Consider the following 21,120-nt stretch of genomic DNA (forward strand, 5'->3'; position numbering starts at 1 on the left):
TTGTCAACAGGTATTTGCAACAAACTTAATTTTTTTCAGTGGACACCATTTATAACAAATCTATTGTACAAACTAAAAATCTTACCTGAAATGGCGAGCTGATATATCTTGGTTTCAAGAACATCATTCAATTAATATTGTAATGTTTTTATATGTATTTCCTGAAAAAAAGACAACATGCAAAGATATAAGACTTTTTAACCCAGGTAAACAAGTAAACTAGAAGTGCATCAATATATTATAGAGTTGGGCATACACTTGGCCTTTTGCAGGAAGGGGAATGGTAACCTACCAACGTGTCTAAATAATTGTCTAAACAATTCATCTCCAGAACTAAGAAACTTGTTAAAAAAGTTGACATTCCTACGGTAATAGACCTTTTTGCTAATAAATGATGTCATGTTGAATAAAAAATAAAAAATTCCAGCATTAAAACAACGATAAGAAAAAAATAATGCTCACTTATAAATTATGCACTAATGTGTCATTGTTTTAATGCTGTTGATGTTTTTAATTATACACAATATGACATCCTGATTATTAAAAGGTCTAGTTTTAGAACTAGATAGTTTCCATTGTTGTTGCAATTGCCAGTTTAGCTTGTGCATTGAAAGCCCTTCTTTCCCTACTGCAGTGGAATATCCTGGACGATGATATAAGAAATCACCTTCTATTAAAACCTTTAAGAAAGCTATTTATAAATTCTTGAGACCGAACCAGTGTCACGTTTTTGATGTCCCAGATAATCAAGGTGTTGTCCTTCTCAATAACAATAGGCTTCGTGTTGGATTCAGTCATCTCAATGAGCACAAGTTTAGGCACCGTTTTAGTGATACTTTAGACCCTTTCTGTGGTTGTCAGACAAACTCTGTTGAAAATCCACATCACTTTAATCACTTTATTTTGCATTGCTCTATATATTCTCATGAAAGACAATCTCTATTCAACAAGCTTCATACCTTACGCATAAATTTTTTCCCACTTAAACCCTTTAAGTTTTGTCGGCTTTTATCATATGGTGATGAAAGCCTAACTTCACTTCTAAACCAAGCAATTCTTTGTTCTTTGACTTTGGTTACTTTTATGCATGAAACCGGTAGGTTCAGTGGGGCACTATTTTAAACTATTTTAATATCAAAAATCATAGCTCACCTTTTTCATCTATTCTTAAGAGCCATTTTTTTTAAAAATCTTCAGAATAAAGAAAGTGTGATACCTCACCCTCTTAGATTTTAATGAAATTTTGACCAAATGATCCATCACACAAGAAAATAAGACCATGAAAATTTCACCTTGATATCTCAAGTAGTTTTGAAGATACAGAGTCTCAAAGATAGGCTACTAAGCGGAAATTGACCCCTAAAAATCATGAACTCTGGTGGGGAGCAGATTTTGAAAGCCAATGAATTTTTATTCAAGTACATTAGAAAGCTGATTTACAGTGGATTTCAAGAACTTTTTGTAGGGAATCAGAAAAAATCAAATTGAGTCTCCAAAATTTTCCCCGAAAATCTCTAGCACCTCCTGTAGAGGGCTTCAAACTTTGTGTAATCTTGGTTTGGAAGCACTTTTAGCTGTCTGCTGATGGTCCTTGGAGACTTTTTTGAAGCAAACTTTTGACCTGGAGTGGTTTACTGGTGGGTTTTGGCCACAAAAATAACATTTTCAGGATTTCTATTTTTGCGTAACCGTCAAAAATGGCCGAAAAAATTGCTATTTCGGCTGATCTGGAGCAAAATTCAAGATGGCGTATCTTTTTTAACCTTCTACAAATTTTTTTGAAACTTTCAGTAATGCTTCCTTAGTAGGTCTAGTTTATAACCTCAAAAAATCTCAGTGGGGCCTGGAAGTCTCTTAAAGATATGATCAATTGAAAATTTGCTTAACTTCGTTGTTTTTTCCCTCCTAAAATGCTAAATCAGGCCCACTTAAGGGCTCTAAAGGTAAATTTTTGTCAAAATATTGGTTGATCTTCTCTAGCCAACTAATCATTGGCATTAAGGGAACAACTGTAAAAAAATTCAGGTCATTTACATTAACAGATGACATTTTATGACTGTTTCTTTATTTTTAAGTATAGAATATGTAAAAAAATGGGACTGATATCTGGCCTTTCCTACCATTCCAGGGCCTATATTTTCAGGAAAAGCCTCAACCTTTCACAGTTTGGTAAATATTATTCCTAAAAATAAGCAGGTTACTTCAACTAAATGGGTTTAAAAGTACTTAATTCCTATTCAAAAACTTTGTAGACTCATTCAGAAATCCTACTTTGACAATAATTAGCGCTTTACCGCAAAATTTCTAAGTCCAAGTGTCGTGATTAACTTTAGACTGTCCAATATCTCTATATTTGTGTACACTGACAGCCTTACTTGTTGATTCTTAAATAACTAAGCAACATTACTAGGGTGATATTTTATGAGATACTGCAAACAATGATGTTTAAATCTTCTGGACAAGAAATATTGGACAGTCTAAAGTTAATCACGACACTTGGACATAGAAATTTTGCGGTAAAGCGCAAATTATTGTCAAAGTAGGATTTCTGAATGAGTCTAAAAAGTTTTTGAATAGGAATTAAGTACTGTTAAACCCATTTAGTTGAAGTAACCTGCTTATTTTTAGGAATAATATTTACCAAACTGTGAAAGGTTGAGGCTTTTCCTGAAAATATAGGCCCTGGAATGGTAGGAAAGGCCAGATATCAGTCCCATTTTTTTACATATTCTATACTTAAAAAAATAAAGAAACAGTCATAAAATGTCATCTGTTAATGTAAATGACCTGAATTTTTTTACAGTTGTTTTCCCTTAATGCCAATGATTAGTTGGCTAGAGAAGATCAACCAATATTTTGACAAAAATTTACCTTTAGAGCCCTTAAGTGGGCCTGATTTAGCATTTTAGGAGGGAAAAAACAACGAAGTTAAGCAAATTTTCAATTTATCATATCTTTAAGAGACTTCCAGGCCCCACTGAGATTTTTTGAGGTTATAAACTAGACCTACTAAGGAAGCATTACTGAAAGTTTCAAAAAAAATTTGTAGAAGGTTAAAAAAGATACGCCATCTTGAATTTTGCTCCAGATCAGCCGAAATAGCAATTTTTTCGGCCATTTTTGACGGTTACGCAAAAATAGAAATCCTGAAAATGTTATTTTTGTGGCCAAAACCCACCAGTAAACCACTCCAGGTCAAAAGTTTGCTTCAAAAAAGTCTCCAAGGACCATCAGCAGACAGCTAAAAGTGCTTCCAAACCAAGATTACACAAAGTTTGAAGCCCTCTACAGGAGGTGCTAGAGATTTTCGGGGAAAATTTTGGAGACTCAATTTGATTTTTTCTGATTCCCTACAAAAAGTTCTTGAAATCCACTGTAAATCAGCTTTCTAATGTACTTGAATAAAAATTCATTGGCTTTCAAAATCTGCTCCCCACCAGAGTTCATGATTTTTAGGGGTCAATTTTCGCTTAGTAGCCTATCTTTGAGACGCTGTATCTTCAAAACTACTTGAGATATCAAGGTGAAATTTTCAGGGTCTTATTTTCTTGTGTGATGGATCATTTGGTCAAAATTTCATCAAAATCCAAGAGGATGAGGTATCACACCCTGAAGACTCTTAAAAAAAATGGCTCTTAATGTGTTTATTTTGATTAATTTTACTAACAAAAATTTTTTTTCTTTCATATGGCCTTGTACCTCTGGCGATATCCCTTATGGTGCCTACCGGGGGGGGGGGGATAAGGCTATTATTTTTTGTCAGTAGTGTTTCGTCTTATTTGTTTGTTAGTGTACCGGGTAACCTATATTATACCTAGATTTTCAAAAAAAGGTGGGGGTGCAACTGATGGGAAATCGTAGGTAGGTAGGGGTGACATTTTTTATTTTAGTTGCAATCAGGATGTGGTTTGAAGATTTTACAAATTTAGGTAGGGATTGTTGAATGAGATGGGGATGGGGCTATATATTCAAAATCTAATAAAATTTAATAAGATTTTAAATTGTTATTTTGATTACAGTAAAAGTAAAATCTTTTAAATCACCATTTTTCTCAAGTTTATTTTCCTCCAAATTTTTTTAACATTTAAAATTAAATAGTTATAACATAGTGTGCAGGGGGGGTCACGGTCCCACCTAAAATTTCAGGTCCCAGAACTTGAGAAACTCCCACCTGATAGTTGACTTTCCAAGTCCCACCTAAAATAGGGATTTTATTTAATAAAAATTTTTTAATTACCAAATTTCGATGTGCTGACCTCCCCTTCAATTTTTACTTGTTCACGGATAGGAAATGTAAAGCAATACAATTCAACAACAACAAACTGTGATATGAATTTAAGTTTTTAATGCAGAGTTCTTTATCAATCCTTCATTTATAATCTAAGTCTTGTAACCTAAGGTTAACAAGAATCAAAAACTCAACAAAAATATTAAAACCTATATATGCTTTGGAATATTTTTAAAGAATTCTTAAAATCATGAAGGTAAACTTTATAGAAAAAAAATGAAAAAAAAACAAAGTTTTAGTAATTTATTAGTTTCAGACTGATGAAAGAGATTGATCATAAAAACAGATTACAGGATTCAAAGACAAATATGTAAAAATCTAAAATTTAAAATAATTTTTCTTTCAAGATTTCCATAAGAGTCCCACCTAAAGATTTCTAGTCCCACCTCAACCTATTTCCCCCACCTGAAAGTCCAAAATTTCAGACTCCCACCTGGCTGTTTTGGACCCAAAAATCCAAACCCCCCCCCTGCAGAGTGGGGGGGGGGTGCACACTATGTTATATCTTACTATAAAATGAGTTTATGAAAAATGTATGTAACACAAGATGGTAGCTGAGCTGTTATTCTCAAATTTTGCTAGGGGGTTGTATGAAAGAGGGATTTCGTGCAGTTTTAAAGGGGAATTAACGTTTGGAATTAACCCTGAAATTTTTTTTCGAAATATTAAAGAGGAAGAAAAATGTGATCGAACAAAAAAAGAACCACTTCAAAATGTCTTTTATTCATTGAGTTATTCAATCTTTAATTTCTCACAATTTTGACTCTACAATGGAGAAAAACTCCCCCTCTGTGTATTTTGTGACGTAAAGTGTGCTCCAACTATTCTCACTGTTACACTCTATTTGGTTGTAAAAGAGATATAAAACGTTAGAAATGAATCTTTTTTAGAGTAATTATAGCAAAACGTTGAAGACATAAAACTAGGAGAATGTAGTTAGTATTCCAAAGGTGCAGTAAATTCTCTAACAGTAAAAAGAAACTCAAAAACTGCATTTTAGATCATCATTCACCACTCTTCCCTTATAAAAAAGGGAAACACAGCTCGCACCCTACGTCACATTTTTCGTATCCATAGTAACACAAGGGAATTTTCAAACAACTCTTATTCCGGATGTAGAAGAGTAAAGCCCTATAAACCATATATATTTGAAATCGCCTCAGTGAACTCTATTTGAATCTGTCATTTGTTTGTTGACAAATTTGAAACGTTAATTCCCCTTTAAGACAAAAAAAATCTTATTCTCAAAAAAGGATTTGACGTTTGAATTGAAGAAGCCCCTACAGTGACTTTTTAACAAAAATAATTCTGACGTCAATTATTCAAAACACCATGTGACATAAACTTTCGAACTGTAGAAGGTGTGGCACTTTCTACGAAAAAGTTAGTAAAAACAAAAAATAGTTTTTAAAATAAAGTCAATTCACAGGAAAAAACGAAGGTCTTTCGCGCTAGAATAAGTGGATATAATATTTAAGTTGTTGTCCTGTAAGTTCGGATATACCCATGATTGTTTTGAAATCAAAGTATTTATTATTTGGTCTTTTAAGGCGCGTCATATCGACCTCAAATTCGTAAATGCAGCAACATTTTTATATCATTTATATTCTTAAATACACTGCAATGATATATTGACGTCAATAAGTTCCAGTTTTCGATTAAAATTGAAATCGCTATCAAACTTCCTGAAGAAACTCTCATGAAGGTTTATTATTTAAGCTCATATTTATGGTGAAGATTTCAAGTCCAATTCTCTTATTCCATTTGAAGCATAAAAAGGTATTTATGAGACATCTTCGTGGTTTATAAAAAACTAATTCAAATCGCACATAAAGATAAAGTTAGAGAGAGCATCTTAAATTTACTCCCTGCCAACCATTAAGGTCAGTGCCCCCCCCCATCAAGGTTTATTATAGTTGTTTTGGAGAACGTGAGGACCTATTGAATAACCAACCACTCCGCATGCATTACTTTCCCTCAGCAGCCAATAAAACCAGGCGGTGTCAACCGAACCCTATCGAACCGATTTTCATTATCGAACCATCAAACTTTATCGAACAAAATTGAACAATGACTGTTTGCTTACCGAACCTGATCGAACAGCTATCGAACTTTACGAAAAGTTCGATTTAGTTCGATAAGTGTTCTTTGTTCGATGAACTGCGATTGATGTTCGATGAGTTCGATTTAAGTTTGATGTGGTTCGATGAAAGTTCGATGTGGTTCGATGATTGTGTCGGATTGATTCTACTTTTCTTTACCTTTCAGAAAATTACGAGGTTGTTTTTAATCAAAACACAGGCACCGTATGCTTCACTCATTTGCTCATTTGAAATAATAGAGATGACCAGACGATCTCAATCGAGCGGAATTGACGATAGAACCAGTCGAACCAAATCGAACGTAATCGACCAATTGAAATTCGATTGTCGAACGCAATCGAATCTCCATCGAATATTACCGCAATTTTCAGATTCGATTGATATTCGATTGCGTTTGATTGATGTTCGATTGCGTTCGATCGTTGATTCATTGACCCCCGGATTGTTCATTGCATAATTTCTACGGGAAATCGAAAGTAATTTCATTCGGCTTGTGATGTTTCAGAGCTTGGATGTTGGAAAGCTGCAAGAATAAAGTCAGACGATCTCAATCGAACGGAATTGACGATCGAACCAATCGAACAACAATCGAACCAATCGAATATTACCCAGAATTTTGACGTTCGATTGAGATTTGATTGCGTTCGACAATCGAATTTCAATCGGTTGATTGCGTTCGATATGGTTAGACTGGTTCGATCGTCGATTCCGTTCGATTGAGATCGTCTGGAGATGACACTTTCTTTAAAGAAAGAAATAAAAATTAAAATCTTTTTTTTTTACAAAATTAACGACCAAAGAGCTTGTAAAAGCTCCAGCTTGTCCCATCCGATGGGATAGATATAGGATGGGCCGCTAGGATGGCCCGCTAGAATTGCCCGCCAATGACAATACGCCCTTGGAATACAAATAAAAAATTGGGCGGCAAGGTATAAATTGATTAAATCGAACCAATCAAACTTCATCGATCTTAATCGAACTGATCGAACCTCAATCGTATTCATCGAACTGCGATCCAACTATAATTGTATAATTAACCTTTTTGCCTTTCCATCCGCCATATTGAATTGTATGCAAAAATTATGGTGGCCGAATTGCCGTGGTGAAATTCCCTTAGAAAGTATGCAAAACATATGCAAAAAGAAAGTATTAATATGAAACTTACATGCATAATTAGCATTATATTAAAGTGTAATCTTGTAGAAGAAAAATTAAATATATAATCAAATTCGCCCACTTCTTAGAACAAGCACTTCAAAAAACCATAACATTAGACATAAACTCAAGCTGAAAAATCACCCACGAAGGTACAAAAATAATCCTTATTCGGCTGACGGTAAATTATTCTCCTGGGAATAGAACCGCCAAACAATCAAATCAAAACATCGATCTGAACCCGCTGAATGCGTGACGTCATAATTACTGCCTTCAGTTTGCGTGTTTTGAAAGTTGATGTGTGCACTCCGTCTTCGTGGAATTTTTTAATGGCATGAAAACAGAATATGCAATGTCTTGAAGAACAAATTCCTAAAAGGCTTTTAGTCCGGCGGCGAAAAGGGCTTTTTTGTATCAAGTTTGAAATTTTGCTGACTCAGCAGAAAAGGGTAAAAAACGTTGAAAAATGCTGAGTCAGCAAAATTTCAAACTCAAATATCTCATGATCTAGCCTAGGAAACCCTATAAATGACCCCTCTAATTGATAGTAGCCTAGGAAACCCTATAAATGACCCCTCTAATTGATAGTACACTTCGAGACGCATCTGTTAAAACTGGTATTTTTCGCTGGAAATTCTCTCAAAAATGCTGACGTCAGCATAAAATATTGCATTTTTGAAGACGTATTAGCCAATTCCGGGAGACTGTCTGCCATATTGTCTGCCATACTGTCTGCCAAATGTGACAAATGATCCCATTTTGGAGATCTACTCTTCAAGCTCTATCTGATGGCACAATCAGTTTTAGCTAAATGAGAACTTCAAAAATCGACTTTCTAAGGACCCCCAGGCTAAAATGACCCTACCCCCTTTAAGCCCCCATTAAGCTTTGCCAGCTTGGCAAAAACTGGTTTTGGGGTCCCAAGGGACCATATGATGGGAAAATAAAATAAAAACCCATATTTACTAATTGTAAGGGTGATCCTGGATCGCCGCCGGACTATTTTGTTGTTCGCATTCGGTAAATATTTCTTTTTGGATCAAGAAATTCCATCTTTTATTGTTCTAATGATTATAAAATTTATTTATAAGATGCTTTGTTGTCTTTTTAATCTTTGTGTAAACTTGCATATGTTTTGCATATTTTCCAACTAAATCCAACCACGGCTTTTTCGTTCCTATATTTTTGCATACAATTCAAGGTCTATGGAACAGTCATCGAACTTTACGAAAGTTTTCCCGGTTCGATAGGTGTTCGATTGGGTTTGGTAATCGAACAGCTATCGTTCGAGAAAGTTCGATTTAGTTTGATTAGTTCCATAATCGAACAGTTCGATTGACACCGCCTGGATAAAAACGTGATAAATTATCTTATCTGCCTGGCCTGGGTCCTGCTGGGTCTCATACCTGATCAAAAACAAAAGCTGGACATCCCCTTTGACCTTTATGAAAAAATAAACAAAGGCTAATCAAGGTATTGGTCTTATTCGCAGACTTTGCAAGTTTCTATGGTTGAAATCAGATTTGTAAAAAAAAACGCGAAATTAAATTCCGTGAAAACTTGTTCCACAAACAAATTTCTTCCCGCAAAAATTTCTTCCCTTGTAAAGGTAGCAACAACAGATGAAAATGATAATAAAAATCTCACCATCTTCTGCCACAAAGTTGAGCAGTGAGATTGGTTAAATAAATTTTATGTTGATATCCTCTTTCAGCTTTCTGGAAAATGATGATCTGTGTCTGGGACCGAGATGGCGAAGGCTTCTTCATAAAAACGAAAGACATGTATCTATTTTTCGGATCCGGCATGCGGGAATAGTGTCAGGACCCGCAGGCGACCTGGCATGAATCCGTGGCGCAGTGGATAAGGCATTGGGCTTCTGAACATCGGAACTTTGCATTTAGTGGATTCGAATCCCACCAGTGGCGATCTGTTGGTAAGTCATTCAGCAAGTTTGAAAACATAGAAAATAACTCAGAAAGAACCAGAAAGTCAGAAAAACTACGAACAAGAGACTGGAAAGTACGAAATAAGTCCAGATCTGTCTTTCGTCTTTATGAAGAAGCCACGACCAAGGGGGATCGGACTTGGAAAATGCTTCTCTTATACTGGACCATGCTCATTGGGGCCGAGGAAAGAGCCTTAACCATAACATGGACTGTTGTGTAATTTCGAACTTCAATGACGTAATCTCAAATTCACTGGATGTACTGTTTGTACTTTCACTTTTAATTTTTTTTTTTGATTCGATCAAAAGTGAAAGTATCGACCCTCTCTTTTTTTGACAAGGATCGGTATGATAAGGTTTGGTTTTGATCTCTTATTTTAAAATAAGAAGTTTGAGACCACAAATGGCATATTCTACACGTAAAAAAGGTATTATTTTTTATTTTATTTATATTTGTAATATGAAATGTCAGATCAAGCTAGAGTAAGTAACACTGTTTTCGTTTGAGTTCATTCATACATATTTTTCCAGGAGTGACTGGAGCAATCTCAACTCAGAACAGACAGGTTTTTCCAGGAGGAGCATCACCATCTCTCATAACAGATTCTTGTTTTCCAGGAACACTAATTTTTGCCAATAACAGATACATGTTTTCCAGGAACACTAATTTTCTCCCAGAACAGATACATGTTTTCCAGGAACACTAATTTTCTCCCAGAACAGATATATTTTCCCAGGAGCGGGTTATGAAAATAACAGTTCATATTTTCCAGTGAAAAAAGGCCTCCCGAACAGTTATTTTGTATTTCCTAGCCGTTGGCTGCTCTTGTCTGTTTTTATGTCTAGTATAGTCCATCACATTTTTTGATTTGAAAATATTTTTGTATTGCATTGGATTCTAATTCCTGCCCATAAGATTCAACTGCCAATTTTCTAGCAGAATAAGACCAGGACTCGGGGTAGTCAAATATTAGCTTTGGAAAGTTCAACGTCCAACCGACTGATAATTTCTTTATTTTCTGATTATTCCGAGATATCGCATTTCAAAAAAGGAGGGGCTGTATTGTGAAATCCAAGGATCGTGTTGACGAATCGTCTACCTAAAAACACAGACAGTTAGTTTAGTCACACTAGGGAAATTAAGCTTTCAGAAAAAAACAACATCAGTCATCTACAGGATGTAATACACCTTTCCCATAATTCAAACTTCTCAGAAATGGCCCGAGAAAATGTGCGCTCCACCATTGTGTATAAAATTGTTTTGGAGGTATAAACGACACGTTAAAAAATTTTGCTCATTTTCTGTCTACTAATGCGATCCAAAAATTATGGTAATTTTAAGACTATTTCAATCTACGTTGGAGACAGAACCCATCTAGATCCACACACCCAGAAATTTTGCCGTACCTCAATCACTGACCCATTTACATGTACAGAGTTATTTTTACTTTATCATATAAACAAGGCCTAACAAATCGTAGTGTTGTCTTGGTAATTGAATGGCAAAATTCATTTGGTTGATTCTCGCTGCTGCACGTTTAGCAATCCGTCATTTTTTGTCTCATTGAATCAATTAATTATCGATTGGCTTTGAGATGGATATTGTTTAATGACTGCAAGTTCAATTGATTGTTCAAATCAATCAATGATCAATTGATACTCAAGATTATACTCAAGATTATACTCAATTATTGAAACCAATCATGCACCATCCAATCAAGTGGGAGAGTCATTTGCAAAAGTTTTCTCCTCGTAAAAGTTTTCTGTCATACTGGAATTTAGAATTTGGAATTTTGGCATTTTCTAGCAGGTTTTATTTATTGAGATTGAAGTATTTTTTGCCTAGCAAAAGCTCACTTTAGAAAGAAAATGATGTAATCTTACAATATATATTTGATACAAGCTGATTTCGAATTATTCGAAAAAATTCTACAATATAAACAAACCTTTTTAATCATTCAGAACTTTTGATCTAATGAACCAAATAAAAAAAGATCCATCAAAATTTTCAGCTGATCCTTCTTCTACCCTTATGTAAAAGAATTCATTTTCTTTTAGAGTCCATAGAGTTTGAGAAAATCAAGTTAAAAGAAAAGAATCTTTTTGTGATGTACCTTGTATAAGATTTAACAACCTGTATTTCCAGCATCATCGCCACATCCTCATCCAGTTAATGTTCAACAGAAAACGCAGACCAGCTTTCCAGTTGTGATCAAATCACTCAGTAAACAAACAAATGAAAACACATTATTTCATAATTTCAAAAGATTTGGAGTCATCATTCCTAATGGTGTAACTATTTTGAAAAATAACGATGGAACTTCAAAGTGTATGGGCTATGTTAATTATATCAACCCAACATCATCTCAAAAAGCCATTGTTAGCATGGATGGCCGAGTCATTGATGGTAGTAGGATAGAAGTTGAGGACTATGTTCAAAAAGTGGAAAGAAGTATCAGCTCTTCATCTCAGGAAGATAACAACGGAAGTGAAGATTATCGTCCAATAACTGATTGCAATTTCTACATGCAAGGAAGATGCAAAAAACAGGTTAATCAATATCATACAACCACATTAGATCGAATTGATATCTCAAATCTTAGACATTTTAAAACTATACTCTATTACTATAGCGTTAGCGTTACAGCATATCGTTCAAAGGTTTCTATCCTAATTTAATATTCATCTATCTTTAATTCAGGAGGGTTGCGCTTATCGTCATCCATCAAATACAAAGGCTGAAATATGCAATTCTTGGAGAGGTGATACATGTAAAAATATCACTTGTCCTTTCTTGCATCCCCCAAAAAAGAATGGAAGTAAGTACATAGAAAGCAGAAATATTTTTTTACTGATTGTAAAGATTTATTATTAACTTTAAATTTTTTTTTTTAATTTCTGTCTAATAGCCAGCCAAACAGTTCGGACTTTTTTAAATGCCGCCTCAAACGAGAAATATGTTGGCATATTTTTATTTTAACTCTTAGTCCTGAACTACCTGGGAAGCATTTTTAATGGGTATCGATAATAAATACTCATTTTTTGATGAAATAAAAATAAAGTAATTTGATTTCAGGTTTGCCCTCAAAGCAATCTTTGCCTACAAACACTACTGCATCTCCCAGTGAACCTGCCACTTTGAAAGTCAATACTCCAGTCGAGGTGACAATTCATTCAAAACAATATCGTGGGATTGTTCGCTGGTGTGGTTTCATTGAAGAAATGAATAACTCAATGGCCGGAATCGAACTGGTGAGTTTATCATGAAGTTTATTAAAGGTAGATTCAACCTGGAATATCCTGTTCTTATATGGGATAATTCGGGTTAACAATAATTTTTGGTTTGGAAACTTGCAAAGGAAAAGGAATTGAAAGTCGCGATACCGATTGCCGTATCTCTTTTGTCATAATACAGGGAGTTTTGAAATGATAGTTTGTACATAGAGGTATAAAGAAAGACAGGAGATGAATTTGTTGGTAATTGGTCGTTAAAGTCTTTTGATTCCTTTTATATAATAAATCAAAAGAAATTCTAGGCTCGCCCGATGAAATACGACTTTTTAGTAGAACTCAAGTTTGCTCTGAACATTCTTACTATCAGCATCGAAGCATGCTTCTAATATACGAGAATAAAATAAAATTTAGCTCCACGAAATAAGTTTGCGTTCAATTTTGTCATCAATTAAATTTTGTTTTGAAAATATATTTTCTCCAGCCATAAAATAAAAAGTTCTTTATAAGCACACACAATTTCAGACCCAACTTGTAGACAAAAAGTCGCTGGAGAATTTTGGAGGAAAGTATTAAGCAATAGAGTTCACCTTAAAGAAAATGTTGATCGAAAAATCTTATCATTTGATGAAGGATTGCAAAGTTTACAGGCCCTTTTTTAGTCCAAATATTTTCTTACGCCGATGTCAGAAACAATGAATCTCGTCTCATCTTATTTCCGACACTTGAGTTAGCCAAAAAGATTACACCTATCAACAAAAGAGCTCATTAAAATGCACGATATATGAGATTATGAGCATGCATACCTCGTAATTTTTTTAATCGTAGGGCGAACATGGTTACAATAGCATACTTCTCCTGTTTCTTTATACCTCCATGGTTTGTATTACACTTTTTATCTACTCTATAAAATCGCCCAATTTAATTTTTTTTTTTGAACAGGACAAAGCAATTGACGGAGGGTGTAATGGTAATTTTCAAGGGAAGAAATATTTTTCTTGTGCGGAAAGCAGAGGTTATTTTGTGGTGTCAACCCAATGCAAAAAATTATATACACCTGATATAGGTTTGTAAAGTAACAATCCGCTTGATGTGTTAATGTTAGTAAAGCTTCGTGTACCTTCAAAAGAAAGAGATTCTCGTTAAATAAAGTTGTTTTTAGCTACTTCCCATGTGGAAATAACGCTTTTGATAACGCACATTTAACTTGGAGAGTAGACAAAATTATGCTTCAATAAGCGTGTTTTTATTTGTATTTCTTCTTTATTTCATAATTTTCTATCTTCAATCCTATTGTAATTTTGTATACTCTGTGTGTCATTCTAGGTTCCCTGTCACTTTTGACACCAACAAAAAAGGACTTTATCTGTGGATTTTACTTAAAGAATCTATGCATTAACGGGGACAACTGTTCAGCCGTCCACCCTCCATACAGCCTTCCTTATTGCTGGTACTATCAGATCCAAGGAGAAACGGAAGTCAGTATATGCCCAAAAGATGTTACAGAAGCGATCGAGGAAAAATTTCGAGACGTTAAATCTACGGATTTGTATGTAGCTATTTTATTTCTATTTATACTTTTAGGCTTAATTGAAAATGGGGAGGATGCCATTAGTTTGCGCGCCTTTTTAGATCCTTTTCATACGAAATGGTATTTTTAGGATCACGAAAAACATAAAAACAATTTTGCTTAAAAATCTTATTTTGATTGAAATTACCTTTGATAATAGGTTCGATTCTTCATTTAAATTTTGACTAAAAACTGTTTTTGATTAATTTTGTCATTTTGGGTAGGTAAAAGTTTTCAGTCTTTAAGTATAATTTTTGATTGAGTGAACAAATTTTAAAGTTTTAAATACCAAAATTTAAGTTGAGCTTGCCTCTATGGAATAATTAAAAATCTACAAAAACATCTTTATCCTCTCAATATCTTGACAAAAACATGTATCCATTTTCTTGGCGCACCAAGTAAAGTTCGTGAAAACTGTGAAAGGATGTTTCTTTTTTCTGCATTGGTAACGGGGAAGTGTGAAATAAGGGCCTTCCCGTAAAGGTATAACAAAAAGAAAAACCGTTCTGGACGGGGAATTAGAGAAAAAAAGAAGGAAATTTCATTGATTTTTCGAAGTTTTCCTTTAAAGTATTAGAATTATAAAACTTTCTTCTGTAATCTATTTCAAATTTCTTTACGAATTTGCTATAACCTTGAAGAACTTTTTACCGTTTTATTATCTTAAATATCGGGTTTTTATTTTTATGTATGTAGTGCTACGTCCAATTTTCGCGTCAATTTCGAAGACCTGACTCAATCAAGATACAGTGATTTGAAAGCAACATTTAAGCGTATATCAACGCCTTCTACTGCATTATCTAAAGGAACAAACGAACCCTTGACAACTACATGGAAATGGTATTGGTACGACGACGAAACGTGGCACGAATATCATTTACCTGGAACGGTATTTTTAGATTTGTATTTTGTCCTTGGTGTCGATAGCCTATACTAGACGTCATCTGCGTTCTTTCTACGCAATTAACGTCTATTCCACTTTGTGACTTTTTCGAATGCTTTGAGCCCAGGTTTTCTAGCCAGTACCTTCCCACAAACCAAATTTTTTCTTTGTTTTATGGTCAGTTACACTTTGAAGCGTTTGTCGAGAGTCTTCGCTCTGCGGTGGAGGGTGACGTCGATTCCGTGCGGAGTGCATAAAGGGGAGAAAACACGGAACTCGAAAGAAAAGACTGGAATGGACAGCCGAATAGGATTTTTTCATGGAGAGGTTACGCGTCGATGTCAAATCTAGTCTTAATTTTAGAGATCCGTGCATAAAATCAAAACAAAAAAATCCTCGGGATTTTGATACAGCCCTTATAACGAAAGAACTGTAGAAGCAAAAAAGTCTCCAAGCTGCTCCAATTAATGGTATTATCAAGAGAGGCTCTTAATTTAATAAAGGAAACCCCCTTTCTTCAAAGGTTTTCTTTCTTGCAGAGAAACAACCAAAATCAAAGAAATTCTCAACACTAGCCATAGCCAGTCTTTGAAACAGGGATGTAAAATAACGAGGATTCCAAGACTAGTATTTGATGGAATAAGTCGATCTCGTGCAATTTCAAGATACAGAGGTACAAAATAGAAATAGATACTTGCTACATCATTATTTACTTAAAAATTTATCAAAGTTTATAAAGTTGTAATAAAACCATGACCATGACTGTAAAATCTTAATATATAATATATAAAGGAAAGTTAGATAAAAATAATAAAATTTAGGTAGATTCCTTCCACAATTCAAAACCTTGCGATAAAAAAGCGGTTTTCATCTAACAGGCTAAGGTTTTCGGGCTCCAAACATTCAATTTTTTGACGTCACTTTAAACTTTTGAAGCCCTTGCAGTAAAAAAAAATTGAATTTACGTCAAAATACTTGAAAGGCTTCTATTTTCAAAAATCGTCAAAGTGGAACTCACTAAAAAAAATCCCGGTTTTTAGTGAGGTGCTCGCTATGATGTCGATTGCTTTTTGACTCTCTCTCTTTCACGGCAATCTTTCCAGTACCTCCCACTCCAAAACCATCCACACTGAACCTTTTGAGATTGGAACAATAGAATTCTTATCCCCTTGGGATTTTAATGGACATTTTTATCCCGACTATGGGAAAAGGTTCCACCGGGGCTGCGAAACAGAGGTGTAGCAAACATACCCTTGGAAAAGTATGTTTGGATAAATATGTTTTCCTTAGTGTCGATTGCCTTTTGATTACCTATTCACGACAACTTTTCCAGTATCTCGGTTGATTAGAATTCAGTGGAAAAACTGAGAGTTTTGTGGAGAAGTTAAATTGAGAAATTGTTAGATACTTCCTAAAGACCAGTCTCCACTTTCGCACGAAAAGAGCGAAAACTTTTTAACGGTTTTGTAAGGTCATTGGTCGGTTGAAAAACAAAGCAATTCCATTGAGTAAGTCTGATGTAACGCTAACGGTTTTAAACTTTTTATTTTTTGCTCGAAACTTTTTTAATGACTTAATCTTTTCTGCAGGCAAAAACGATTGACAAAAAGTTTTCGCTCATTTTCGCGTGAAAGTGGAAACCGGTCTAAAGTCAATTGTAAGTAATATTATAAATAGGATTTTTGGGCCATCTTCTTACAAATTTCGATATATGTTTATCAAATTGCTATTTTCTTTGATTTTTTTAGGCTACGTCTGAAATGATAGAAAATAAATACGACATGTTCAAGAACCACGATGGTCCAACGAAAATGGATTTCAGAACGGCTCAATTTTATTACAGTTTGAGATTCAAATTAATGAATCAAAAAAATCTCAAGACAAATAAAAGAAGATGTGTTCGAAGAAGACCAGCTCCATTTCAAAATGAAAGGTACATTAGAATTCCGAATTACAAAGTTTTAAGTATTTCTCCACACCTAGGGATAGTCAAGAGTCTCGCCGTTTTGCATATAGGATTTGACTTCCCTGACTGAGATTCTACTTAATCTTCCCTAAAAATGTCTGCTATTTTTCCTAGGATAGCCGGCATGACATTAAAAAGGGTAAAATCTAAAATCGTAAAATCTGGTGTTGGCTTAATATTGGAAACTGTCCAACTTTCCAAAGCTCATTTTTCAACTACCCGGAGTCCTAGTTTTTTTCCGGTGATAGAATTAAATGCAAAACGACGGGGCTGTTCGCGATGGAATTTATGTGTAGGTATATCTTAAGATATGTTACGGCAGGTAACAGCAGCAATTAAAAGTAGTTAATTTCTTTCTTCCTCGCGTATAATAAGAATAAAAGCTAAGTAGAATGTTCTTCCAAACTTTTTCAGCTTTCAGTGCAGCATCTTAATAGATGAGACTTAAGCAAGAATAGGAAGCAATATGAAAGGTTTGTTTAGACTGAAAAGACTATCTAATAATCCCTTCAACAATGTTTTTTTGTTTCTACCATAAAAGTTAAAGAGTAGTTATGAAAGTGATGTTTTTTGAAATTCATTTTTTAGTAAACAGAGGACTCTGTCTGCTTCATTAGACGATTTTCCAGTTCACTGGACTTCCGCCCCAGTCACCGGATATATTGCTATTCCGGTCAAAAATGACGTCCGTAGTAAAATTGAAAGAGATTTTGCTCAAACGATGGAAGGCCGAATGAACTACAATATAATTTCAGTCGAAGAAATTTGTAACAGACAGCTCTATCGACAATATGTAAGGTCAGTAAATATTACCTCATTACACGAATATTACACGTCATTTTATTAACACGAATTTAAAAATTTTGTGTTAATAAAAACCCGCCCCCTTAATTAAAACTAGCCGTGGTCTCCTTGGAAAAGCAATAAAATTCGTGTTAATTTTTTGCATGTTAATTTCAAGGTCGTTGATTATGTGTCTACTTACTTTCGTGTAATAAGGTATCTCATTTCATGTCTTTCATACCTTAAATATGACACACATTTTACTATAAGCAAGGTCAGAACGCCCCATTCGCCACATACCTTTAGGGAAGAGCGTGACGTGTACAGAATTGATGATCTGTTGTGTGTTCAGACAACCAGCGTGTGTACAAATTATTTCAAACATGTTTATCTCCGTTTGACACGGGTGCTATTAGTGTTATGGTATTACTTGACGCTTCTTTATTAAGATGTTAAGTGCCACAACATTTTTTTTCCATTTTTAATTAAACACCATAGCAAGAAGAAAAACATGGAGGAAAGCAATAAAGGTCAGGTCAAGGAGATGCAACTTTGGCATGGCACTCGAAACGATATTGTCGAGAAAATATGTCAACAAAATTTCGATTGGCGTATGGTTGAAAAGCATAGCTTTGGTAAAGGAAGTTATTTTGCTAAGAAGACTTCCTACAGCTGCTCCTACACAAGTTCTGATCCTGTATCGGGAATTTGCTCAATGTTTTACGCAGACGTGTTGGTTGGTTACTGTGCAAAGGTAAAATTGATTTTTTTAGTTAACATTTCATTGTACTGTTATACTTACCCAATTAAGTTCTGATTCCTTGTTTGTTTAATCGGCATATGAGAAATGGAAGATAAATTTGAAATAAAACAGCCACAATGACGGCTGCAAACTCCGATAATTGTCATTTTTGAATAGCCAACCATTATGCAAACATCGTGGTCAGCCTTTCTTAATATATCTAACATAAAATTTTGATAAGAAAAAGATTATATTTGTATTACTTTTCTTATCACAGGGTTGTTCAACTTACACACGACCACCAGAACGAGAGAAGAACATTCTATATGACAGCTGTGTTAATGACATCATAGATCCGTCAATTTTCGTCATTTTTGAACGCGATCAATTCTATCCAAGATATTTGATTAAGTACAAACGCTCAATTTTGAGAAGATGAAAAATGAGAGTAACATCATCCCTGTGTAAAGGCCTTAGGTTACGTCAATGGTTGGCGCTAGAACATTTGCGAGTTCATATATTCGAGACAAATCGAAGGAGACGGTATATAACGGTATGATAATAAAGCAAAGTTGACATGTCACCAAAATCACCGTCCACTTTGGTTGACGACGGTAAAAACACCAAAATAATACCGTCATCTGTTTAGGTTAGCAAAGGCAATTTTAGGCTGCACGCATACCATCTGACACGTTTTGATATAAGGGATGTGTATCGCGTATAAAAGCGCCGTCCGAGAGTTACCGCCGTTTTTTTGTTTTTGAGTTTTAGAAACTTGATTAGCTTGATTAGTAAGTTTGAGGAATCCTCAAGGTTCATTAGATTTTAATTAAAAAATTTGAATGGCTAGAAGTTAATAAAATCATTGGATTTCTGAAGTTTTTTAAGAAAATTGCAACAGGTTACCCCAAAATTGGGGTAACTCTCGGACAGGCACTTTATACACGATACGTTTTCTCTTTATCAAAACATATCAGAGGGGATGCGTGTCACATAAGGTGAAATAGAGCCGTACATCAACTATCGACTTTTGCGTTTTGCGTGGAATTCGCTTACCGTTGCCCTCGATATCCTCCAATACGTAAACTCACTATTATCCGGTAGTCTGGCGCTATCATTAAAATTCAAGAGGCCGACAATGTACAGGGAACGAGCCTAGTACAAGTGGCGATTGTAAAAGGATTTCAGAACTGTGAATAGCTCCAGTTTTGTACAAGTTTATGAATCGACACTCATATCCTCATCATGATTATGATGCTTCAGATTAAAATTTCTTTATTTCATCTTTACGATAACTTTATTAAGGAATCATTTTGTTTTATTTCTTTAATTTCACTCGGAAAATGGAATACTGACTATAGCCTGCTTTCCACGTACATGTACAGTATAAAAGTATAAAAGGAATGGATTTAATTTGGCGGATGAAGGACATTTTTGCGTCCAAAAACGCCATTAATTAGGAAAAACCTGTTTTAAAGCCTGAAACAGCACACATTGGGGGAATAAATAGAGCAATTTGAATTTGGCGGATGACGGGAAAGTTATTAAATTTTAGCGGGAACTTAATTTGGCATATTTTGACCAAATCCGCCAAATTAAGTTCCCGCCAAAATTTCTTTCTTTAAAATGTATTTGTAGCATCGAGGAATACTTCCATAGATATTACGTTTGATAATAAATTCCAGAGGTCCGCCAGACGACCAAAGAGAGGCCTGGGAATAATGAATCCATAGGGTGTTAGGCCGTCCAAATTTGCAGCTTTGTTCAAAATTTTACATTATAATTACACCAATCTGATCAATTTTCTAGCATCTAATGGTATTTTTGTCTCGATCCTTCGTCCGATGTATAATCGGACCTACTATATGTATTTTTTAATTCTTTTCAATTTTTTTAATTTTTTTTATCTTTTTGGACCTACCTCCGGGTACCCCGGTGGATGACCTTTAAATCAACCCACGTTCGTTCGTTCGTTCGTTCGTTCGTTCGTTCGTTCGTTCGTTCGTTCGTTCGTTCGTTCGTTCGTTCGTTCGTTCGTTCGTTCCGTTCGTTCGTTCGTTCGTTCGTTCGTTCGTTCGTTCGTTCGTCTGTTACCAGCTTTTCTCGGGATTGGCTCATTATTTTTTTCTGTTTTTTTGGCACGATGGGCTCTTCCACAAAAAAATTTTACATGGGGGTTGGAAGATATAACAATTTTAGTGATTTACCCCCCGGGCAGGGTGACTTTTGGCCCCCAGACAATAGTTTTTACCACCCGGACACACCAAATTACCCCCGGGCAGAGCAAATTTACACCCTGGACAAGGCAAATTTTGATGATTTTTTGCTACCCCCGGACAATATATCCTCCACCCCCCATGTAAAATTTTTTTCTGGAAGAGCCCAATGATGCAAAATGATGATTCCTAAAAAGTGACGGAGCCCGATTTTCTAAAAAAAAAGTTTCCGGAAA

At 34.9% G+C, this 21,120-nt stretch overlaps 1 protein-coding gene across 1 annotated transcript; it reads left to right on the top strand.

Annotated features, from left to right (window-relative positions):
* The first annotated feature begins 9,814 nt into the window (after window positions 1-9,814).
* LOC136815123 (protein mono-ADP-ribosyltransferase PARP12-like) lies at window positions 9,815-20,028 on the top strand. The gene is made up of 11 exons (XM_067071565.1): window positions 9,815-9,921; window positions 11,640-12,043; window positions 12,195-12,312; window positions 12,570-12,745; window positions 13,667-13,790; window positions 14,051-14,273; window positions 14,991-15,183; window positions 16,926-17,110; window positions 17,732-17,941; window positions 18,425-18,680; window positions 18,946-20,028. The coding sequence occupies exons 1-11, from the start codon at window positions 9,897-9,899 to the stop codon at window positions 19,105-19,107; spliced, it is 2,076 nt and encodes a 691-aa protein (XP_066927666.1). The 5' UTR covers window positions 9,815-9,896; the 3' UTR covers window positions 19,108-20,028.
* The last annotated feature ends 1,092 nt before the right edge of the window (window positions 20,029-21,120 follow it).

Source organism: Clytia hemisphaerica, unplaced genomic scaffold (genome assembly GCF_902728285.1).
Source record: "Clytia hemisphaerica strain Z4C2 unplaced genomic scaffold, Clytia hemisphaerica genome assembly, whole genome shotgun sequence".
NCBI lineage: Eukaryota > Metazoa > Cnidaria > Hydrozoa > Leptothecata > Clytiidae > Clytia > Clytia hemisphaerica.